This window comes from Aquarana catesbeiana, linkage group LG08 (genome assembly GCF_042186555.1).
Source record: "Aquarana catesbeiana isolate 2022-GZ linkage group LG08, ASM4218655v1, whole genome shotgun sequence".
NCBI lineage: Eukaryota > Metazoa > Chordata > Amphibia > Anura > Ranidae > Aquarana > Aquarana catesbeiana.
In genome coordinates, this window is record NC_133331.1 from 17989428 (window position 1) to 18007246 (window position 17819).

General features: G+C 46.3%; 1 protein-coding gene across 2 annotated transcripts in view; it reads left to right on the forward strand.

Moving 5' to 3' along the window:
• Positions 1-473: 473 nt before the first annotated feature.
• Positions 474-17819, forward strand: part of LOC141105616 (C-type lectin domain family 2 member E-like) — a 181411-nt gene continuing 164065 nt past the window's right edge. For both annotated transcript variants that reach the window (XM_073595569.1, XM_073595568.1), the window contains exon 1: positions 474-516. In XM_073595569.1, coding sequence (XP_073451670.1) covers positions 475-516 — 42 coding nt within the window. In that variant the 5' untranslated portion in view covers position 474. The remainder of the gene's footprint in view (positions 517-17819) is intronic.

Consider the following 17819-nt stretch of genomic DNA (forward strand, 5'->3'; position numbering starts at 1 on the left):
CCTGTAGAATTTTGTAAACGTTGCCTATAGAGATTTTTGAGAGTAAAAGTTTGACGCCATTCCACGAGTGGGCGCAATTTTGAAGCGTGACATGTTGGGTATCAATTTACTCGGCGTAACATTATCTTTCACAATATAAAAAAATTTGACTAACTTTACTGTTGTCTTATTTTTTTATTCAAAAAAGTTATTTTTTTTTCCAAAAAAAGTGCGCTTGTAAGACCGCTGCGCAAATACGGTGTGAAAAAAAGTATTGCAATGACCGCCATTTTATTCTCTAGGGTGTTCGAAAAAAAAACAATATATAATGTTTGGGGGTTCTAAGTAATTTTCTAGCAAAAAAAACTGTTTTAAACATGTAATACATTCCGAAACAAGGCTAGTCCTTAAGTGGTTAATGTTGTGTTGCGAAAACAAACTCCTAAACCTTCCACATCACGTGTCATTCCTTCTCTATATATAATGCTGATCTCTATGACTGATGAACACAGAGTGAGGAGACTGCAGAGCAGGAAGGTAAGACGAGATCTTCTATGTATTCCTATCCATATTATACATTCACACGTGTCTATGTACTACTAAGCTAGATTGCCGTCACAATATTGTTCTTACGTTCCATTAGCAGATCTTTGTACATAGAGCAGAATATAATATCATTTATTTAATAAGTTCATACTTGAGTGAGTCATTGTGACTTAGAAAAGCTCTTAATGTTTAGCTGTTGGTCAGTGTATAGTGACACCGGATAGGATGAAATGTTCCCTCCAAGGCTGATTTACTAAAGGAGAAGAACATCTTCACTTTCAATGTGAATTTTCATTTATCTTTGAGAACAAGGTGAAGCAAAGTGGACATTTACTTTCAATATTTTTTTATTGAATTTTTTCACAGTAAAGCAACTACATGTTTATAAAAGAATACATAAACATGACAAAATAACAGCATTCCTCCCCCCCCCCCCCGATAGGGTAGCGACTTGTATTCAAGACCATGAATATAAGTAGCGAATACTAGTGTTGAAGAGAAGCAAATATTAAAAGAGTTTAAGTTGATTAAGAACTTATTCAAGTCTCTGGACAGGAGTATAACCGTTATGTAATAAACATAGCTTAACTGGAAATTAACTTAGGTTGAGTAGTCAGTAAGTAAAGTATATATTATCAATAGTATTATGCAACCAGTTCTTCTTTAAGACAACCAAATAGATGACTTCTTGGGTTATGAGATGTATTAATCAAAGTATTGAAGTAATAGTTGTCATTCAAAAGGAAGATAAACTGCTACCCTGTTTCCCCCAAAATAAGACCTAGCGTGATTGTCGGTGATGACTGCAATATAAGCCCTACCCCCCAAATAAGCCCTAGTTAAAGTCCTTGTAGGTCTTATTTTCAGGGTAGGGCTTATTTTAGGGGAAACAGGGTAGAGCTTATCTGGGGGGGTAGGGCTTATATTGCAGCCATCACCGACAATTCCGCTAGGTCTTATTTTGGGGGAAACAGGGTATATAAAAGAACAAGATTCATAAAAGAAATAAGAACTAAATCAATATCTATATATAAGATGAGAGGGGGAGAGGGAAAGGGGAGGTGGGAAGAAAGGGTAGCGAAGAATAGTGACCATTCCCAGAGAACCCGTAGGAGGAATAACAGGTAAGGGTATCTTATGTTAAGAAAATAAATGAAGGGTTGGGACTTTGAATGAAGCATGCCTTTTGAAAATAAATAACTATTCGTGACAAGTTTATTCCATATATTAATGAATAATAACAAAAACAAGACGCACAGCACTGTGAGTCTGAAATTCATTTCAAATATATATATATATATATACATATAGAGTCAATACATATATGTACACACACATAAATGCAAGGCACAATAACACATGACAATTCAATATAAGTAGCTTAAAAGACGGATAATATAATAAAAGGTAAGTATCTAGTCTGGCATTGGATAGGCACAATATTGCACATATCTGAATGTTACTGTAAGTAAAAGATGCATAGGTGTAGCATCCGTAGCTCGACGCGTTTCGTGGTTGGTTACCACTCATCAGGAGCAATTATGGCCAAAAGCAGAACTAGCCATAGGTCTCGGGTGTGGCAGGGCCACCAATGGTGGGCTGGGGTCAACAACTGGCATGGGAGTTGAGGCGGCACATGAGGCATATACACGCACGCAAGCTTCTTACACTTAGATCACAGATGTTTGATAATATAGGACAATCAATCCCATATCACCCTGGATTGTTTGGTGATGTCCCAATCACATCGCATCAGCACAATATTTTTTCTGTTCCCTGATACCATCCTTCATGTGCCGCCTCAGCTCCCATGCCCACCATTGGTGGCCCTGCCACACCCGAGACCTATGACTAGTTCTACTTTTGCCCATAATTGCTCCTGATGAGTGGTAACCAACCACAAAACGCATCGAACTACGGATGCTACACCTATGACTCTTTTACTTGCAGTAACATTCAGATATGTGCAATATTGTGCCTATCCAATGCCAGACTAGATACTTACCTTTTATCATGTTATTATCTGTCTTTTAACCACATGCTGACCATGCCATAGCCGAAAGACGGCTACAGTGTGGTCGGCTTATCCTGGGAGGGCGTCCATGGACGTCCTCCCAGAATCCTGCTCTCGCGCGCCCCCTGGGGCGCGCACCCGAGAACTTCCGTGACCGCCGGGTCCAGATGGGGCGCATCAAATAACAGAGCGATCACATGTAAACAAACCGGCGTCGTGTCATGACACCGGTTCCTCCCTCCCCTCTGTGTACCGATCGGTACAGAGGGGGAGGAGCGGGAGAGGGATCGGATGGTAGCAGCATTGTGGGCTGCATCTGTAGTGCCTACAACGCTGCTCTGTGACAAATACAGTCACATCCATCCATCCATCCCTCCATGATCAGCCATGCCTCCATACTATAATACTCTGCAATACCCCACAATACTCTGCAATACCCCGCAATACTCCGCAATACCCCACAATACTCTGCACTACTCCGCAACACCCCGCAATACCCCACAAAACTCTGCAATACCCCACAATACTCCGCAACACCCCACAATACCCAGCAATACCCCGCAATACTCTTCAATACCCTGCAAAACCCCGCAATACTCTGCACTACTCCGCAACACCCCGCAATAGTCTGCAACACCCCGCAATACTCTGCAATACTCCGCAACACCCCACAATACCCCGCAATACTCTGCATTACTCCGCAACACCCCGCAATACTCTGCAACACCCCGTAATACTCTGCACTACTCTGAAACACCCCACAATACTCTGCAACACCCCGCAATACTCTGCAATACTCCGCAATACCCTGCACTACGGCACATCAAATAACAGAGCAATCACATGTAAACAAACCGGCGTCGTGTCATGATGCCGGTTCCTCCCTCCCCTCTCTGTACTGATCGGTACAGAGGGGGAGGAGCGAGAGAGGGATCGGATGGTAGCAGCGTTGTGGGCTGCATCTGTAGTGCCCACAACGCTGCTCTGTGACAAATACAGTCACATCCATCCATCCATGCTCAGCCATACTATAATACCCTGCAATACTCTGCAATACCCCGCAATACTCTGCACTACTCCGCAATACCCCACAATACTCTGCACTACTCCGCAACACCCCGCAATACTCCGCAATACCCCACAAAACTCTGCAATACCCCACAATACTCCGCAACACCCCACAATACCCAGCAATACCCCGCAATACTCTTCAATACCCTGCAATACCCCGCAATACTCTGCACTACTCCGCAACACCCCGCAATACTCTGCAACACCCCGCAATACTCTGCACTACTCCGCAACACCCCGCAATACTCTGCAACACCCCGCAATACTCTGCACTACTCCGCAACACCCCGCAATACTCTGCAACACCCCGCAATACTCTGCAAAACCCCGCAATACTCTGCAATACTCCGCAACACCCCGCAATACCCTACAATACCCTGCAATACTCCGCAATACTCTGCACTACTCCGCAACACCCCGCAATAATCTGCAATACCCCGCAATACTCTGCATTACTCCGCAACACCCCGCAATACTCTGCAACACCCCGCAATACTCTGCACTACTCTGCAACACCCCGCAATACTCTGCAACACCCCGCAATACTCTGCAATACTCCGCAATACCCTGCACTACTCTGCAATACCCAGTCATACCCAGTCATACTCAGCCATACCCAGCCATGCGCAGCCATACCCAGCCATACTCGGCTATACTCGGCTATACTCGGCCGTATACGGCTATACTCTGCCTCTGTATGTGGCCAGGCTGTGGAAGTCTCACACATGTGGTATCGCCGTACTCAGGAGGAGTAGGAGAATCTATTTTGGTGTGTCATTTTTGGTATGTACATGCTATGTGTTAGAAATATTGTATAAATGGACAACTTTGTGTTAAAAAAAAAGTGTTTTAAACACTTCCTGCCCGCCGGCCGTCATACGACGTCCTTGACTTTGTGCGGGGATATCTGAATGATGGGTGCAGCTACAAGTATCATTCAGATATCAGCTTTTTCAGCCGGCGATTCCCTACACCATAAGAAAGATCATAGCAACTGTGTTGATCGTTCTTACGGGAGGCGAGAGGGGATGTCCCCCCTCCCGCCGCCCTACGGTGCTTTTACCGACTCACCGCTACGAACGATCGGTAGAGCGAGAGCAATAATTTTGGCCCTAGACCTCCTCTGTAACTCAAAACATGTAACCAGTAAAAAATTTTAAAGCGTTGCCTATGGGAATTTTTAAGTAGCGAAGTTTGGCGCCATTCCACGAGCATGAAGGGTGACATGTTAGGTATCTATTTACTCGGTGTAACTTCATCTTTCACATTATACAAAAACATTGGGCCAACCTTACTGTTTTGTTTTTTTTTGAAGCACAAAACTGTTTTTTTTCCCAAAAAAAAGCATTCAAAAAATTGCTGCGCAAATACCGTGCGAGATAAAAAGTTGCAACAACTGCCATTGTATTCTCTAGGGTCTTTGCTAGAAAAAACATATATAATGTTTTGGGGTTCTATGTAATTTTCTAGCAAATAAATAGTGATTTTTACATGTAGGAGAGAAATGTCAGAATTGGCCTGGGCACTCCAGAACGCCTGGAGGTGCTCCCTGCATGTTGGGCCTCTGTATGTGGGCACGCTGTGTAAAAGTCTCACACATGTGGTATCGCCATACTTGGGAGTAATAGCAGAATGTGTTTTGGGGTGTAATTTGTGGTATGCATATGTTGTGTGTGAGAGATAACCTGCTAATATGACATTTTTGCGGGAAAAAAAAAAAAAGAACAAAAAATCTAGATTTTGCAAAGAATTGTGGGAAAAAATGACAACTTCAAAAAACTCACTATGCCTCTTACTAAATACCTTGGAATGTATTCTTTCCAAAAAAGGGGTCATTTGGGGGGTATTTGCATTTTTCTGACATGTTAGGGTCTCAAGAATATAGATAGGCCGTCAGTACTTCAGGTGTGATCAATTTTCAGATATTGGCACCATAGCTTTTGGACTCTATAACTTTCACAAAAACCAAATAATATACACCAATTTGTACTTATTTTTACCAAAGATATGTAGCAGTATAAATTTTGGCCAAAATTTACTAAGAAAAATTACTAATTTGCTAAATTTTATAACATAAACAAAGAAAATGTCATTTTTTTTTACCGAATTTTCAGTCTTTTTTCTTTTATAGCTCAAAAAATAAAAAACCCAACGGTGATTAAATACCACCAAAAGAAAGCTCTATTTGTGTGAAAAAAAGGACAAAAAATTCATATGGGTACAGTGTTGTATGACTGAGTAATTGTCATTCAAAATGTGAGAGCACCGTAAGCTGAAAATTGGTCTGGTTAGGAAGGGGGTTTAAGTGCCCAGTTGTCAAGTGGTTAAACTAGGCGATGGGGGGAGGGTCCAGAGACAGTGATAGTCAGCATGGAAGATATTCCAGAGGGTAGTATTGGAGGTATTAGTGGTAGGTGGTTAAGCTGCTTACATTGAACTGTCATGTGTTATTGTGCCTTACATTTATGTGTGTGTACATATATGTATTGACTTTATATGTATATATATGAAATGAATTTCAGACTCACAGTGCTGTGCATCTTGTTTTTGTTATTATTCATTAATATATGGAATAAACTTGTCCCGAATAGTTATTTATTTTCAAAGTGCATGCTTCATTCAAAGTCCCAACCCTTCATTTATTTTCTTATCAGAATTAGGGATGGAGGTTACCTTGACTCTTTGGTCATGGACCTCATTTAAAGTTCCATAGTTTTCTTTTTGTTTATAAAAGGGTATCTTATGTTTACCCGGCAGTCATCAGGGGGGTATGGGTGTAGTTTGCCCAAGGTTCCCATATGGCTTCAAATTTCATTCTTTTGTCGAGTAGGATACTGACCATCTTCTCTTGGGTCATTATCCATGAGATCTTTCTTTTTGGCATGTTGAAGGAAACCGATGGTGGTTTCCAGGCCTTGGCAATTGTTAATTTTGCTCCCGTGAGGATGAAAAAAATAAGACATTGAGTGTTTTTGGAAACGGATATAACCGGGAAGTTTAAAAGAGCAAGTTGGGGAGATTTTTGGATAGGATATCCAGTTACTTTACGGATTATATGGAAGATTTTATTCCAAAAGTTTCTGATTCTAGGGCATTCCCATCAGACATGAACCATATTGCCAATGATATTACAACCTCGGAAGCAAATGGGAGAGGAGGACGGATATATCTGAGCTATTTTAGATGGAACGCAAAGTGGAAATTTGTTTCCAAAGAATACAGAATCACGTGCAAGGAATTGTCGAAAATAAAATAGAAAATAGATTCCAGAGGGTAGTATTGGAGGCATTAGTGGTAGCTGTAGGAACGTAAACCAAGTGGAACTTTTCTAAGTGGTGAGTTAAAAACCAGAGGGAGAGTGAACAAGTCTTACTTTATTGTTTGCTGGGAAGCATTTTTGGGGCTTTACCTTTTAGCTTTGCAATCACCTTTTTTCTGTCACTTTTTAAATAGCTTTTTTTTTTTTTTTTTTCTTCTTTGGTTCCTTCAGGCTATTAATTAGGGGGAGGGGGTAATTGCTAACAGGTGCCTGCAGTTTATATAACTGTGTGTAGGACTCATCCTGAGCCTGCTCATTGTGAAGCTGTAGGAACTTAAACCAAGTGGAACTTTTCTAAGTGGTGAGTTAAAAACCAGAGGGAGAGTGAACAAGTCTTACTTGTTGTTTGCTGGGAAGCATTTTTGGGGCTTTACCTTTTAGCTTTGCAATCACCTTTTTTCTGTCACTTTTTAAATAGCTTTTTTTTTTTTTTTTCTTCTTTGGTTCCTTCAGGCTATTAATTAGGGGGAGGGGGTAATTGCTAACAGGTGCCTGCAGTCTATATAACTGTGTGTAGGACTCATCCTGAGCCTGCTCATTGTGAAGCTGTAGGAATTTAAACCAAGTGGAACTTTTCTAAGTGGTGAGTTAAAAACCAGAGTTTAAAACAGGAGATTATAACAGGGGTCATAGTACCTGTGTAGTGTGCGTATCTGAGTGTTGTCTGAGTAGTGTGTGTGGATCGTTAGTACTTGTGTATTGTGTACTGTATACTTGAGTATTGCGAGTGCACGTAGGTCTGCGACTGTTCTGCGAGTGCACGTAGGTCTGTGAGTACCTGTGTATTGTCTTGTTGTGTACCTGTGTATTGTCTTGAGTATTAGTGCCAGGAAGCTAGCTGTTAGGTAATTTGGACAGGGTAAAATCCCCAATCCTCACTAAATTTAATAGGTACGATGCCCGGCGGGTGTGGAGAGGCGACTCTTTGTACATCTTGCCGCATGTATGCGTTCCTTGATCATCCGATTGAGGGTGAATACTGCTGTGCAAAATGTAAGCACATTGTTTCCCTGGAAGCCCAGGTTCTAAATCTGGGGAAGCAACTGTCAGCACTGAGAAGTCCCTCCATACTAAAGGTGAGCCAGGAACGTACATGGCAGGTGCTGGCAGGGGCCAGCACAGAGGCGGGTGGAGACAAAGAGGTGCAGGCACTAGCAAAGAGTAGATGGGTGACAGTCAGGAGGGGTAGAGGGGGAAGTGCCAGGGAGGCCGATCCAGGACTGGAGCATCCCAATATGTACGCTACTTTGAGTGACATTGGTGAAACCAGTCAGGGACCAGCACTGATTGAGCTGAGGGACTCTCCTAGCTGCCGGGGGAAGAACTCCTCCAGTGAGAGTGGGGGGGCAGCAAAGGGAAAGGAAAGACAGATTCTGGTGGTAGGGAACTCAATTCTTAGAAGGACAGAGAGGGCAATCTGTAACCAAGACCTGAAGCGCCGAACAGTATGTTGTCTACCGGGCGCTCGGGTTCGGCACATCACGGATCTTGTGGACAGATTACTGGGAGGGGCTGGGGAAGACCCGGCTGTCATGGTGCACGTTGGCACCAATGACAAAGTCAGAGGCAGATGGAGTGTCCTAAAGAACGATTTTAGGGACTTAGGAGCTAAATTGAGGAAAAAGACCTCCAAGGTAGTATTCTCAGGAATATTTCCGGTACATCGAGCCACACCTGAAAGGAAGAGGGAGATTAGGGAAGTAAACAAGTGGCTGAAGAGCTGGTGTAGTAAGGAGGGGTTTGGGTTCCTGGAGGACTGGGCCGACTTCTCAGTCGGTAACCGGTACTATAGAAGGGACGGACTGCACCTAAATGAGGAGGGTGCAGATCTGCTGGGAATGAAGATGGCCAAAAAGTTGGAGGGGTTTTTAAACTAGGCAATGGGGGGGAGGGTCCAGAGGCAGAGATAGCCAGCGCGGAAGATATTCTAGAGGGTAGTATTGGGGGCATTAGTGGCAGGTTAACCAAAGCACAAAAACACAAGGTGAGTATAGTAGCAAGTCCTAGTTGCAATCTCGAAACACCCAATACGAGGACAATATGCGACCGGTCTAAACTATGTGGCATGTTCACCAATGCCAGGATCATGGCAGACAAGATGGGTGAACTAGAGATACTGTTGTACGAGGAGAATTTGGATTTTGTGGGAATTTCAGAGACCTGGTTCAACAGCTCTCATGATTGGTTGGCAAACATTCAAGGGTATACCCTTTACCGCAAGGATAGGGAGGGTAAAAAAGGGGGAGGGGTATGCCTATATATCAAGAATAATGTACAAGTGAATGTGAGAGATGACATCACTAAGGGAGCTAGGGAGGAGGTGGAATCCTTATGGGTAGAGCTCCAAAGGGATGAAGCTAAGGGGAAAATAATACTGGGAGTATGCTATAGGCCCCCTAACCTGAGGGAGGAAGTGGAGACGGATCTCCTATCACAAATTGGATTAGCAGCAAGGATGGGAAGTGTTGTCATAATGGGGGATTTTAATTATCCAGACATAGACTGGGTGGAGGGAACCGCGCATTCATTTAAGGCTCGCCAATTCCTTAATGTCTTGCAGGACAATTTTATGGGTCAGATGGTAGACGCACCAACTAGAAATAAAACAGTACTGGATCTACTGATTACCAACAATACAGACCTGATCACGGATGTGGAAATACGGGGCAATTTAGGTAACAGCGATCACAGGTCAATTAGTTTCAGTATAAATCACACAAATAGGAAACATAAAGGGAATACAAAGACACTGAATTTCAAAAGAGCCAACTTCCCTAAACTACAAATCTTGCTAAAAGGCATAAACTGGGATAAAATATTAGGAACAAAGAATACGGAGGAGAGATGGGTTTGCTTTAAGAGCATATTAAATAAGGGCATTAGCCAATGTATCCCATTGGTTAATAAATTTAAAAGAGCGAACAAAAGTCCTGGATGGCTTAACTCCAATGTAAAAATGCATATAAAAGCAAAGAAGAAGGCCTTCAAAAAATACAAGGTTGAGGGATCATCCTCAGCATTCAGACTTTATAAAGAATGCAACAGGAAATGTAAGGGTGCAATTAGGACGGCTAAGATAGAACATGAAAGACACATAGCGGAGGAGAGCAAAAAAAATCCCAAGAAATTCTTTAAGTATGTAAACAGTAAAAAAGGGAGGACAGACCATATTGGCCCCATAAAGAATGAGGAAGGACATCTGGTTACAAAGGATGGGGAGATGGCAAAGGTATTGAATTTATTCTTCTCCTCAGTCTTCAGGAGTGAATCGGGGGGCTTCAGTAACCAAAACTGCAGTGTTTATCCTCATGACACAACACAGGAAGCACCTCCATGGTTAACAGAGGACGGAATTAAAATTAGACTTGAGAAACTTAACATTAATAAATCACCAGGACCAGATGGCTTGCATCCAAGGGTACTTGGGGAACTCAGTCAAGTGATTGCCAGACCGTTGTTCCTCATTTTTACAGATAGTCTACTGACTGGAATGGTACCAGCTGATTGGAGAAAAGCCAATGTAGCACCAATATTTAAAAAGGGCCCAAAATACATCCCTGGAAATTACAGACCAGTTAGCCTAACATCAATAGTATGTAAACTCTTGGAGGGGATGATAAGGGACTATATACAAGATTTTAGTAATAAGAACGGTATCATTAGCAGTAATCAGCATGGATTCATGAAGAATCGTTCTTGCCAAACCAATCTATTAACCTTCTATGAGGAGGTGAGTTGCCATCTAGATAAAGGAAGGCCCGTAGATGTGGTGTATCTGGATTTTGCAAAAGCATTTGACACAGTTCCCCATAAACGTTTACTGTACAAGATAAGGTCCATTGGCATGGACCATAGGGTGAGTACATGGATTGAAAACTGGCTACAAGGGCGAGTTCAGAGGGTGGTGATAAATGGGGAGTACTCGGAATGGTCAGGGGTGGGTAGTGGGGTTCCCCAGGGTTCTGTGCTGGGACCAATCCTATTTAATTTGTTCATAAACGATCTAGAGGATGGGATAAACAGTTCAATCTCTGTATTTGCAGACGATACTAAGCTAAGCAGGGCAATAACTTCTCCGCAGGACGTGGAAACCTTGCAAAAAGACCTGAATAAATTAATGGGGTGGGCGACTACATGGCAAATGAGGTTCAATGTAGAAAAATGTAAAATAATGCATTTGGGTGGCAAAAATATGAATGCAATCTATACACTGGGGGGAGAACCTCTGGGGGAATCTAGGATGGAAAAGGACCTGGGGGTCCTAGTAGATGATCGGCTCAGCAATGGCATGCAATGCCAAGCTGCTGCTAACAAAGCAAACAGAATATTGGCATTAAAAAGGAGATCAACTCCAGAGATAAAACGATAATTCTCCCGCTCTACAAGACTCTGGTCCGGCCGCACCTAGAGTATGCGGTCCAGTTCTAGGCACCAGTCCTCAGGAAGGATGTACTGGAAATGGAGCGAGTACAAAGAAGGGCAACAAAGCTAATAAAGGGTCTGGAGGATCTTAGTTATGAGGAAAGGTTGCAAGCACTGAACTTATTCTCTCTGGAGAAGAGACGCTTGAGAGGGGATATGATTTCAATTTACAAATACCGGACTGGTGACCCCACAATAGGGTTAAAACTTTTTCGCAGAAGAGAGTTTAACAAGACTCGTGGCCACTCATTATAATTAGAAGAAAAGAGGTTTAACCTTAAACTACGTAGAGGGTTCTTTACTGTAAGAGCGGCAAGGATGTGGAATTCCCTTCCACAGGCGGTGGTCTCAGCGGGGAGCATTGATAGCTTCAAGAAACTATTAGATAAGCACCTGAATGACCGCAACATACAGGGATATACAATGTAATACTGACACATAATCACACACATAGGTTGGACTTGATGGACTTGTGTCTTTTTTCAACCTCGCCTGCTATGTAACTATGCTATGTGTTGAGCGAAAAACTGTCAGTTTCGGTCAAGGCCGCTGTACTCACTATGTAACATCGTCCTGGCTTGCTACCAGACTAATTCTGTGTATGGAACTTTAGGCTGTCACCACGTCCATACATCCTCTGCATGAGGCATGGATATCTAGGATGGCATTTGTGTATCATGGTCTACTTCTATGAGGTGGAAGGCAGCTAAGGATATCTTCACCAGCCCATTGGAAGACGGCACGACGGAGGGTTGTGAGTCCTAGACTATCCGTTATGCTTGACTGCGGTAACGATACACTGGCATCACTATGAACAGGTGGAGAGGTACTCAATTGAACTGGGACCCTCCCTGAGTATACCAGCAGTGGTATCTATTACTTGCTAGTGGTTTGTCAGTACTCACATGTACCTCATGAGGATGTATTACGTGCCCTGTTGATATTACCATCTGCTGGTTGTTAAGCAATCCCCATACATGGATTTATAATTATCACGCTTGCCCACTTAGGAGCAATTTTTTTTACAAGATGGACCATCCGATATACCCTTTGTAGCTGATGAATTCTCTTTCTGGCCCAGCTACCAGGGACCTGCATTGTCTATCCCACTCATGCATCCTATCCCTGACCACAGTGCTGACAGAACCCACCACAGAAGCTACCCTCCCGCAAAAACCCTGCTAGATGTGGTCAGTCATGGTCAGGGATAGGATGCATGAGTGGGATAGACAATGCAGGTCTCCGGTGCCCCATTCGCCCATTGAGGTTATAAGGTGTGACACCATCAGCAGTCGGGTTAGATCCTGCCACAGTTGCCTTCACTGGGCCATAGTTCTGTTGGGGGCTCTTTCTTGGGCAAGGTTAGGCCCAACTCCCTTGGGCTGGCATCCCTCACCCCGCCCATCTTCCTTTTGGTGTGTTTGGGGGGCTGTCTTTTACCAGGGTTGGGTTTGGGGAGGTTGATTTAGAGGAGGTTTTATCATTGGTGCGAGAGTGCAGCGGCTGGCACCTAGGGGGGCCAGTTTGGTGTCACATGCTGATGTACCTTTACTTTTGCAATTCAATACATTTGTAAGGTAACTCTTAATGGGTGTGTCATATCTTTTGTTTTTTATCTTTGTGGTTTTTGACATGGTTGGTAAGGTTGAATAAAGACAACAGTCCATCCAGCTCAACCTGTGTAGGTGTGTGTGTAAATAAATAATTTCCCATTCCCCCTTAAATTGTTTTCATTAAGATGCACGTCCAAGAGTCTTTTAAAATTATCCATACTTCCTGCCGACACCGCCGATTGTGGAAGAGAGTTCCATATCCTTACCGCCTGATTGTGAAAAACCCGCTATACATCTTAAGGTTAAACCTCTTCTCTTCCAGTCTCATCATGTGGCCCCGTGTCCTCCTACACTCCCCAGAACTGAAAAGTTTCATACTTACACTGGGATCGCTGTTGAGATATTTGTATATCGCCATCATATCTCCTCTCAAGCGTCTCTGCCCCGAGGAGAATAAATTTTGCGCTTGTAGTCATTCCTCAAAATGTATGTCACCCTTCTCTGGACTCTCTCCAGCTCCAGCACATCCTTTCTGAGGATTGGTGACCAGAACTGGACGGAATACTCCAAATGTGGCTGAACCAAAGTTTTATAAAGTGGCAGGATAAAAAGTTCCATTGGTGCCCGCGAATGCGCATGTTCGTGCGCGGTTATGCACAGAAAGACAGGCACCCGCACATCTGGGCCTGCACACCTGTGTACAGCTGGAGGTTTCAGCTGTACTATGGCTAGTGCTTTCCCCACACACCCACTGTTGCTGGCTGTCAGAATACAATAGCTGACGCTGCACATTAGTCCATCCGTGCTGTTTAGCGTGGTTAGGGAATCAAGCTATTTCAAGCTATTTCTTTTACTCAGCTTGCGTGGCTAAACAAAAGAAACCTCACACAATCTATGGCTATGTTTACAGTACAGTACAAAGGATGTAATTGTGCCTGAGAACTTATTATCTAGAATAATGATGGAATGTGGTTGCTCTGGTCTCCATAAGGTTTTCCTTGTCAAAATAGTTTTATTGAGTACGGAGATTATTTACAGATAACGTTGAATAATAACATACATTCAGTATAAGGAAGCTCATTTACAATTAAAGAATAGTTAATTCATTAATAATACCGTAAAACAAGACAATATATTCTAACACAAGGCAATATATTTTAAAAGGAAATAAAGAAATAGGAGAGAAAAAGAACTTTGGAGTCTTTGTCCATTTCAAAAGAATAGAATTAAATGAGTTATGTAAGTTCTGCTACATCGTTTGCCTTGTTTTATTTCTATTTCTAGACAATAATTGAGATTATTATTTAAATATCAATTAGAGCTTCAATATCATAGAATAATATAGTATAAGGAAAAGAAAGGATAGAAAGTATAGTAGGAAGGGGAGAAGAGAAGAAGGTTAAGGGAAAGAATCTGCGAGGTCAGGCCGAAAGTCACCACAACAACTAGGGCTGAAATATAGCCTATATCATGTTATCACAACTACCATGGCAGTAGAACACTCTTGTCTAGGGTTGGCATGGAAAATGTAATCCAAGGCTGCCATATTACCTCAAATCTGGGGATCGTGTCCAATTCTATAGCTATCATCTTGGCATGAGTCATATAGTAATCAGGGCCGGACTGGGAATAAAAACCAGCCCTGGAAATAATTTCATACCAGCCCCATAGTATTTTTATACCAGCCCAACCGCATAACGTCATTATTTTCTTGTTCACAAAAGGGAAAACCATGCATTTTAAAGCACATTTGAAGAGTGTATTATATATAGATAAGAGAGACATGGAATTTACAAACAGCAGCAATTTTTTTCAAGGCAAAAATCATGCCATTTACTGGCACATTTTTTATTGACACTGCAAAAAAAAGGTGCCGTAAATGGCAGTTTTCAGTGCAAATATCAATATTTAAGCTATAAACTGCTGTTAGCAATGTGTTAAGTTAAACAAAAGTCAACCACCATATTTCTCCATTTACATGAAAGTCAGATTAATATAACCCAACACAGAGTTCCCCCATATATCAGGAGGATTCCCCTTTACAGTGCAAGGGAACTCTGACATAAAGGGGAACATTGCAGATCATGATCTAAGCGGTAACTCTGATATAAAAGGGGGGCACTGGTGACCAGAGACCCCACTTATATCAGAGTCCTCTGCATTCCTCTTTACATCAGAGTTCCCCCTTGCACTGTAAGGTGGAATCCTGCAGACTATGATGTAAAGGGGAACTCTGGGAATGTGGGGAGGACTCTGGTGACCAGAGACCACCTTCCGCAGAAAGAAAACACTAAAGTAAGGGGGTTTACTGATATAAGGGGTAAACCTTTATATCAGTGCCCCCTTACAATATTGTATTGACCCCCCCCTCTCAGGCTGACCTGGTGGCGCTGTCACTGACCTCCTTTCAGGTGCACCGTACAGGGCTCAGTCAGTCGGCTCCAGCTCAGGGGCTCTGGTTTTATTCCATAGTTTCCTCTCCACAGTCCATACATGTCTGACTTCTCCCATGACCCCCATCCCTGAGGCACTCCCACTGTTGACTCCACTCCAGACTGCAGACGTGATATAAGACAATAGATGGTCAGAGGCTGCCGATGGTACAGGAGAGGTCAGAGGCTGCCGATGGTACAGGGGAGGTCAGAGGCTGCCGATGGTACAGGGGAGGTCAGAGGCTGCCGATGGTACAGGGGAGGTCAGAGGCTGCCGATGGTACAGGGGAGGTCAGAGGCTGCCGATGGTACAGGGGAGGTCAGAGGCTGCCGATGGTACAGGGGAGGTCAGAGGCTGCCGATGGTACAAGGGAGGCAGGAGGCTGCCGATGGTACAGGGGAAGTCAGAGGCTGCGGAGGGGGGGTGACAGGAGGTCAGAGGCTGCAGGGGGGGACAGGAGGTCAGAGGCTGCAGGGGGGGGACAGGAGGTCAAAGGCTGCAGGGGGGGACAGGAGGTCAAAGGCTGCAGGGGGGGACAGGAGGTCAAAGGCTGCAGGGGGGGGGACAGGAGGTCAGAGGCTGCAGGGGGGGGCAGGAGGTCAGAGGCTGCAGGGGGGGGACAGAAGGTCAGAGGCTGCAGGGGGGGGACAGAAGGTCAGAGGCTGCAGGGGGGCAGGAGGTCAGAGGCTGCAGTGGGGGCAGGAGGTCAGAGGCTGCAGGGGGGGGCAGGAGGTCAGAGGCTGCAGTGGGGGCAGGAGGTCAGAGGCTGCAGTGGGGGCAGGAGGTCAGAGGCTGCAGTGGGGGCAGGAGGTCAGAGGCTGCAGTGGGGGCAGGAGGTCAGAGGCTGCAGGGGGGGCAGGAGGTCAGAGGCTGCAGTGGGGGCAGGAGGTCAGAGGCTGCAGGGGGGGCAGGAGGTCAGAGGCTGCAGGGGGGGCAGGAGGTCAGAGGCTGCAGGGGGGGGACAGGAGGTCAGAGGCTGCAGGGGGGGGACAGGAGGTCAGAGGCTGCAGGGGGGGACAGGAGGTCAGAGGCTGCAGGGGGGGGACAGGAGGTCAGAGGCTGCAGGGGGGGGACAGGAGGTCAGAGGCTGCAGGGGGGGGACAGGAGGTCAGAGGCTGCAGGGGGGGACAGGAGGTCAGAGGCTGCAGGGGGGGACAGGAGGTCAGAGGCTGCAGGGGGGGACAGGAGGTCAGAGGCTGCAGGGGGGGGACAGGAGGTCAGAGGCTGCAGGGGGGGGACAGGAGGTCAAAGGCTGCAGGGGGGGACAGGAGGTCAGAGGCTGCAGGGGGGGGGGGCAGGAGGTCAGAGGCTGCAGGGGGGGCAGGAGGTCAGAGGCTGCAGGGGGGGCAGGAGGTCAGAGGCTGCAGGGGGGGCAGGAGGTCAAAGGCTGCAGGGGGGGGGCAGGAGGTCAGAGGCTGCAGGGGGGGGCAGGAGGTCAGAGGCTGCAGGGGGGGGACAGAAGGTCAGAGGCTGCAGGGGGGCAGGAGGTCAGAGGCTGCAGGGGGGGGACAGGAGGTCAGAGGCTGCAGGGGGGGGCAGGAGGTCAGAGGCTGCAGGGGGGGGACAGGAGGTCAGAGGCTGCAGGGGGGGCAGGAGGTCAGAGGCTGCAGGGGGGGGACAGGAGGTCAGAGGCTGCAGGGGGGGGACAGGAGGTCAGAGGCTGCAGGGGGGGGACAGAAGGTCAGAGGCTGCAGGGGGGCAGGAGGTCAGAGGCTGCAGTGGGGGCAGGAGGTCAGAGGCTGCAGTGGGGGCAGGAGGTCAGAGGCTGCAGTGGGGGCAGGAGGTCAGAGGCTGCAGTGGGGGCAGGAGGTCAGAGGCTGCAGTGGGGGCAGGAGGTCAGAGGCTGCAGTGGGGGCAGGAGGTCAGAGGCTGCAGGGGGGGGACAGAAGGTCAGAGGCTGCAGGGGGGCAGGAGGTCAGAGGCTGCAGTGGGGGCAGGAGGTCAGAGGCTGCAGTGGGGGCAGGAGGTCAGAGGCTGCAGGGGGGGCAGGAGGTCAGAGGCTGCAGTGGGGACAGGAGGTCAGAGGCTGCAGGGGGGGCAGGAGGTCAGAGGCTGCAGGGGGGGCAGGAGGTCAGAGGCTGCAGGGGGGGACAAGAGGTCAGAGGCTGCAGGGGGGGACAAGAGGTCAGAGGCTGCAGTGGGGGCAGGAGGTCAGAGGCTGCAGGGGGGGCAGGAGGTCAGAGGCTGCAGGAGGTCAGAGGCTGCAGTGGGGGCAGGAGGTCAGAGGCTGCAGGGGGGGCAGGAGGTCAGAGGCTGCAGGGGGGGCAGGAGGTCAGAGGCTGCAGGGGGGGCAGGAGGTCAGAGGCTGCAGGGGGGGCAGGAGGAAGAGGCCGCCAGACGAGTACTCACTGCGGTACTTTTAAAAATGGCGCCGATCGGCGCCATCGTCACTGCGCATGCGCCCGCATTTCCGAGAATTGCCGAGTGTGTACGGACTTTCCCGAACACGGCTAGCTCGGGAAAGCCCGTACACACTTCCGAG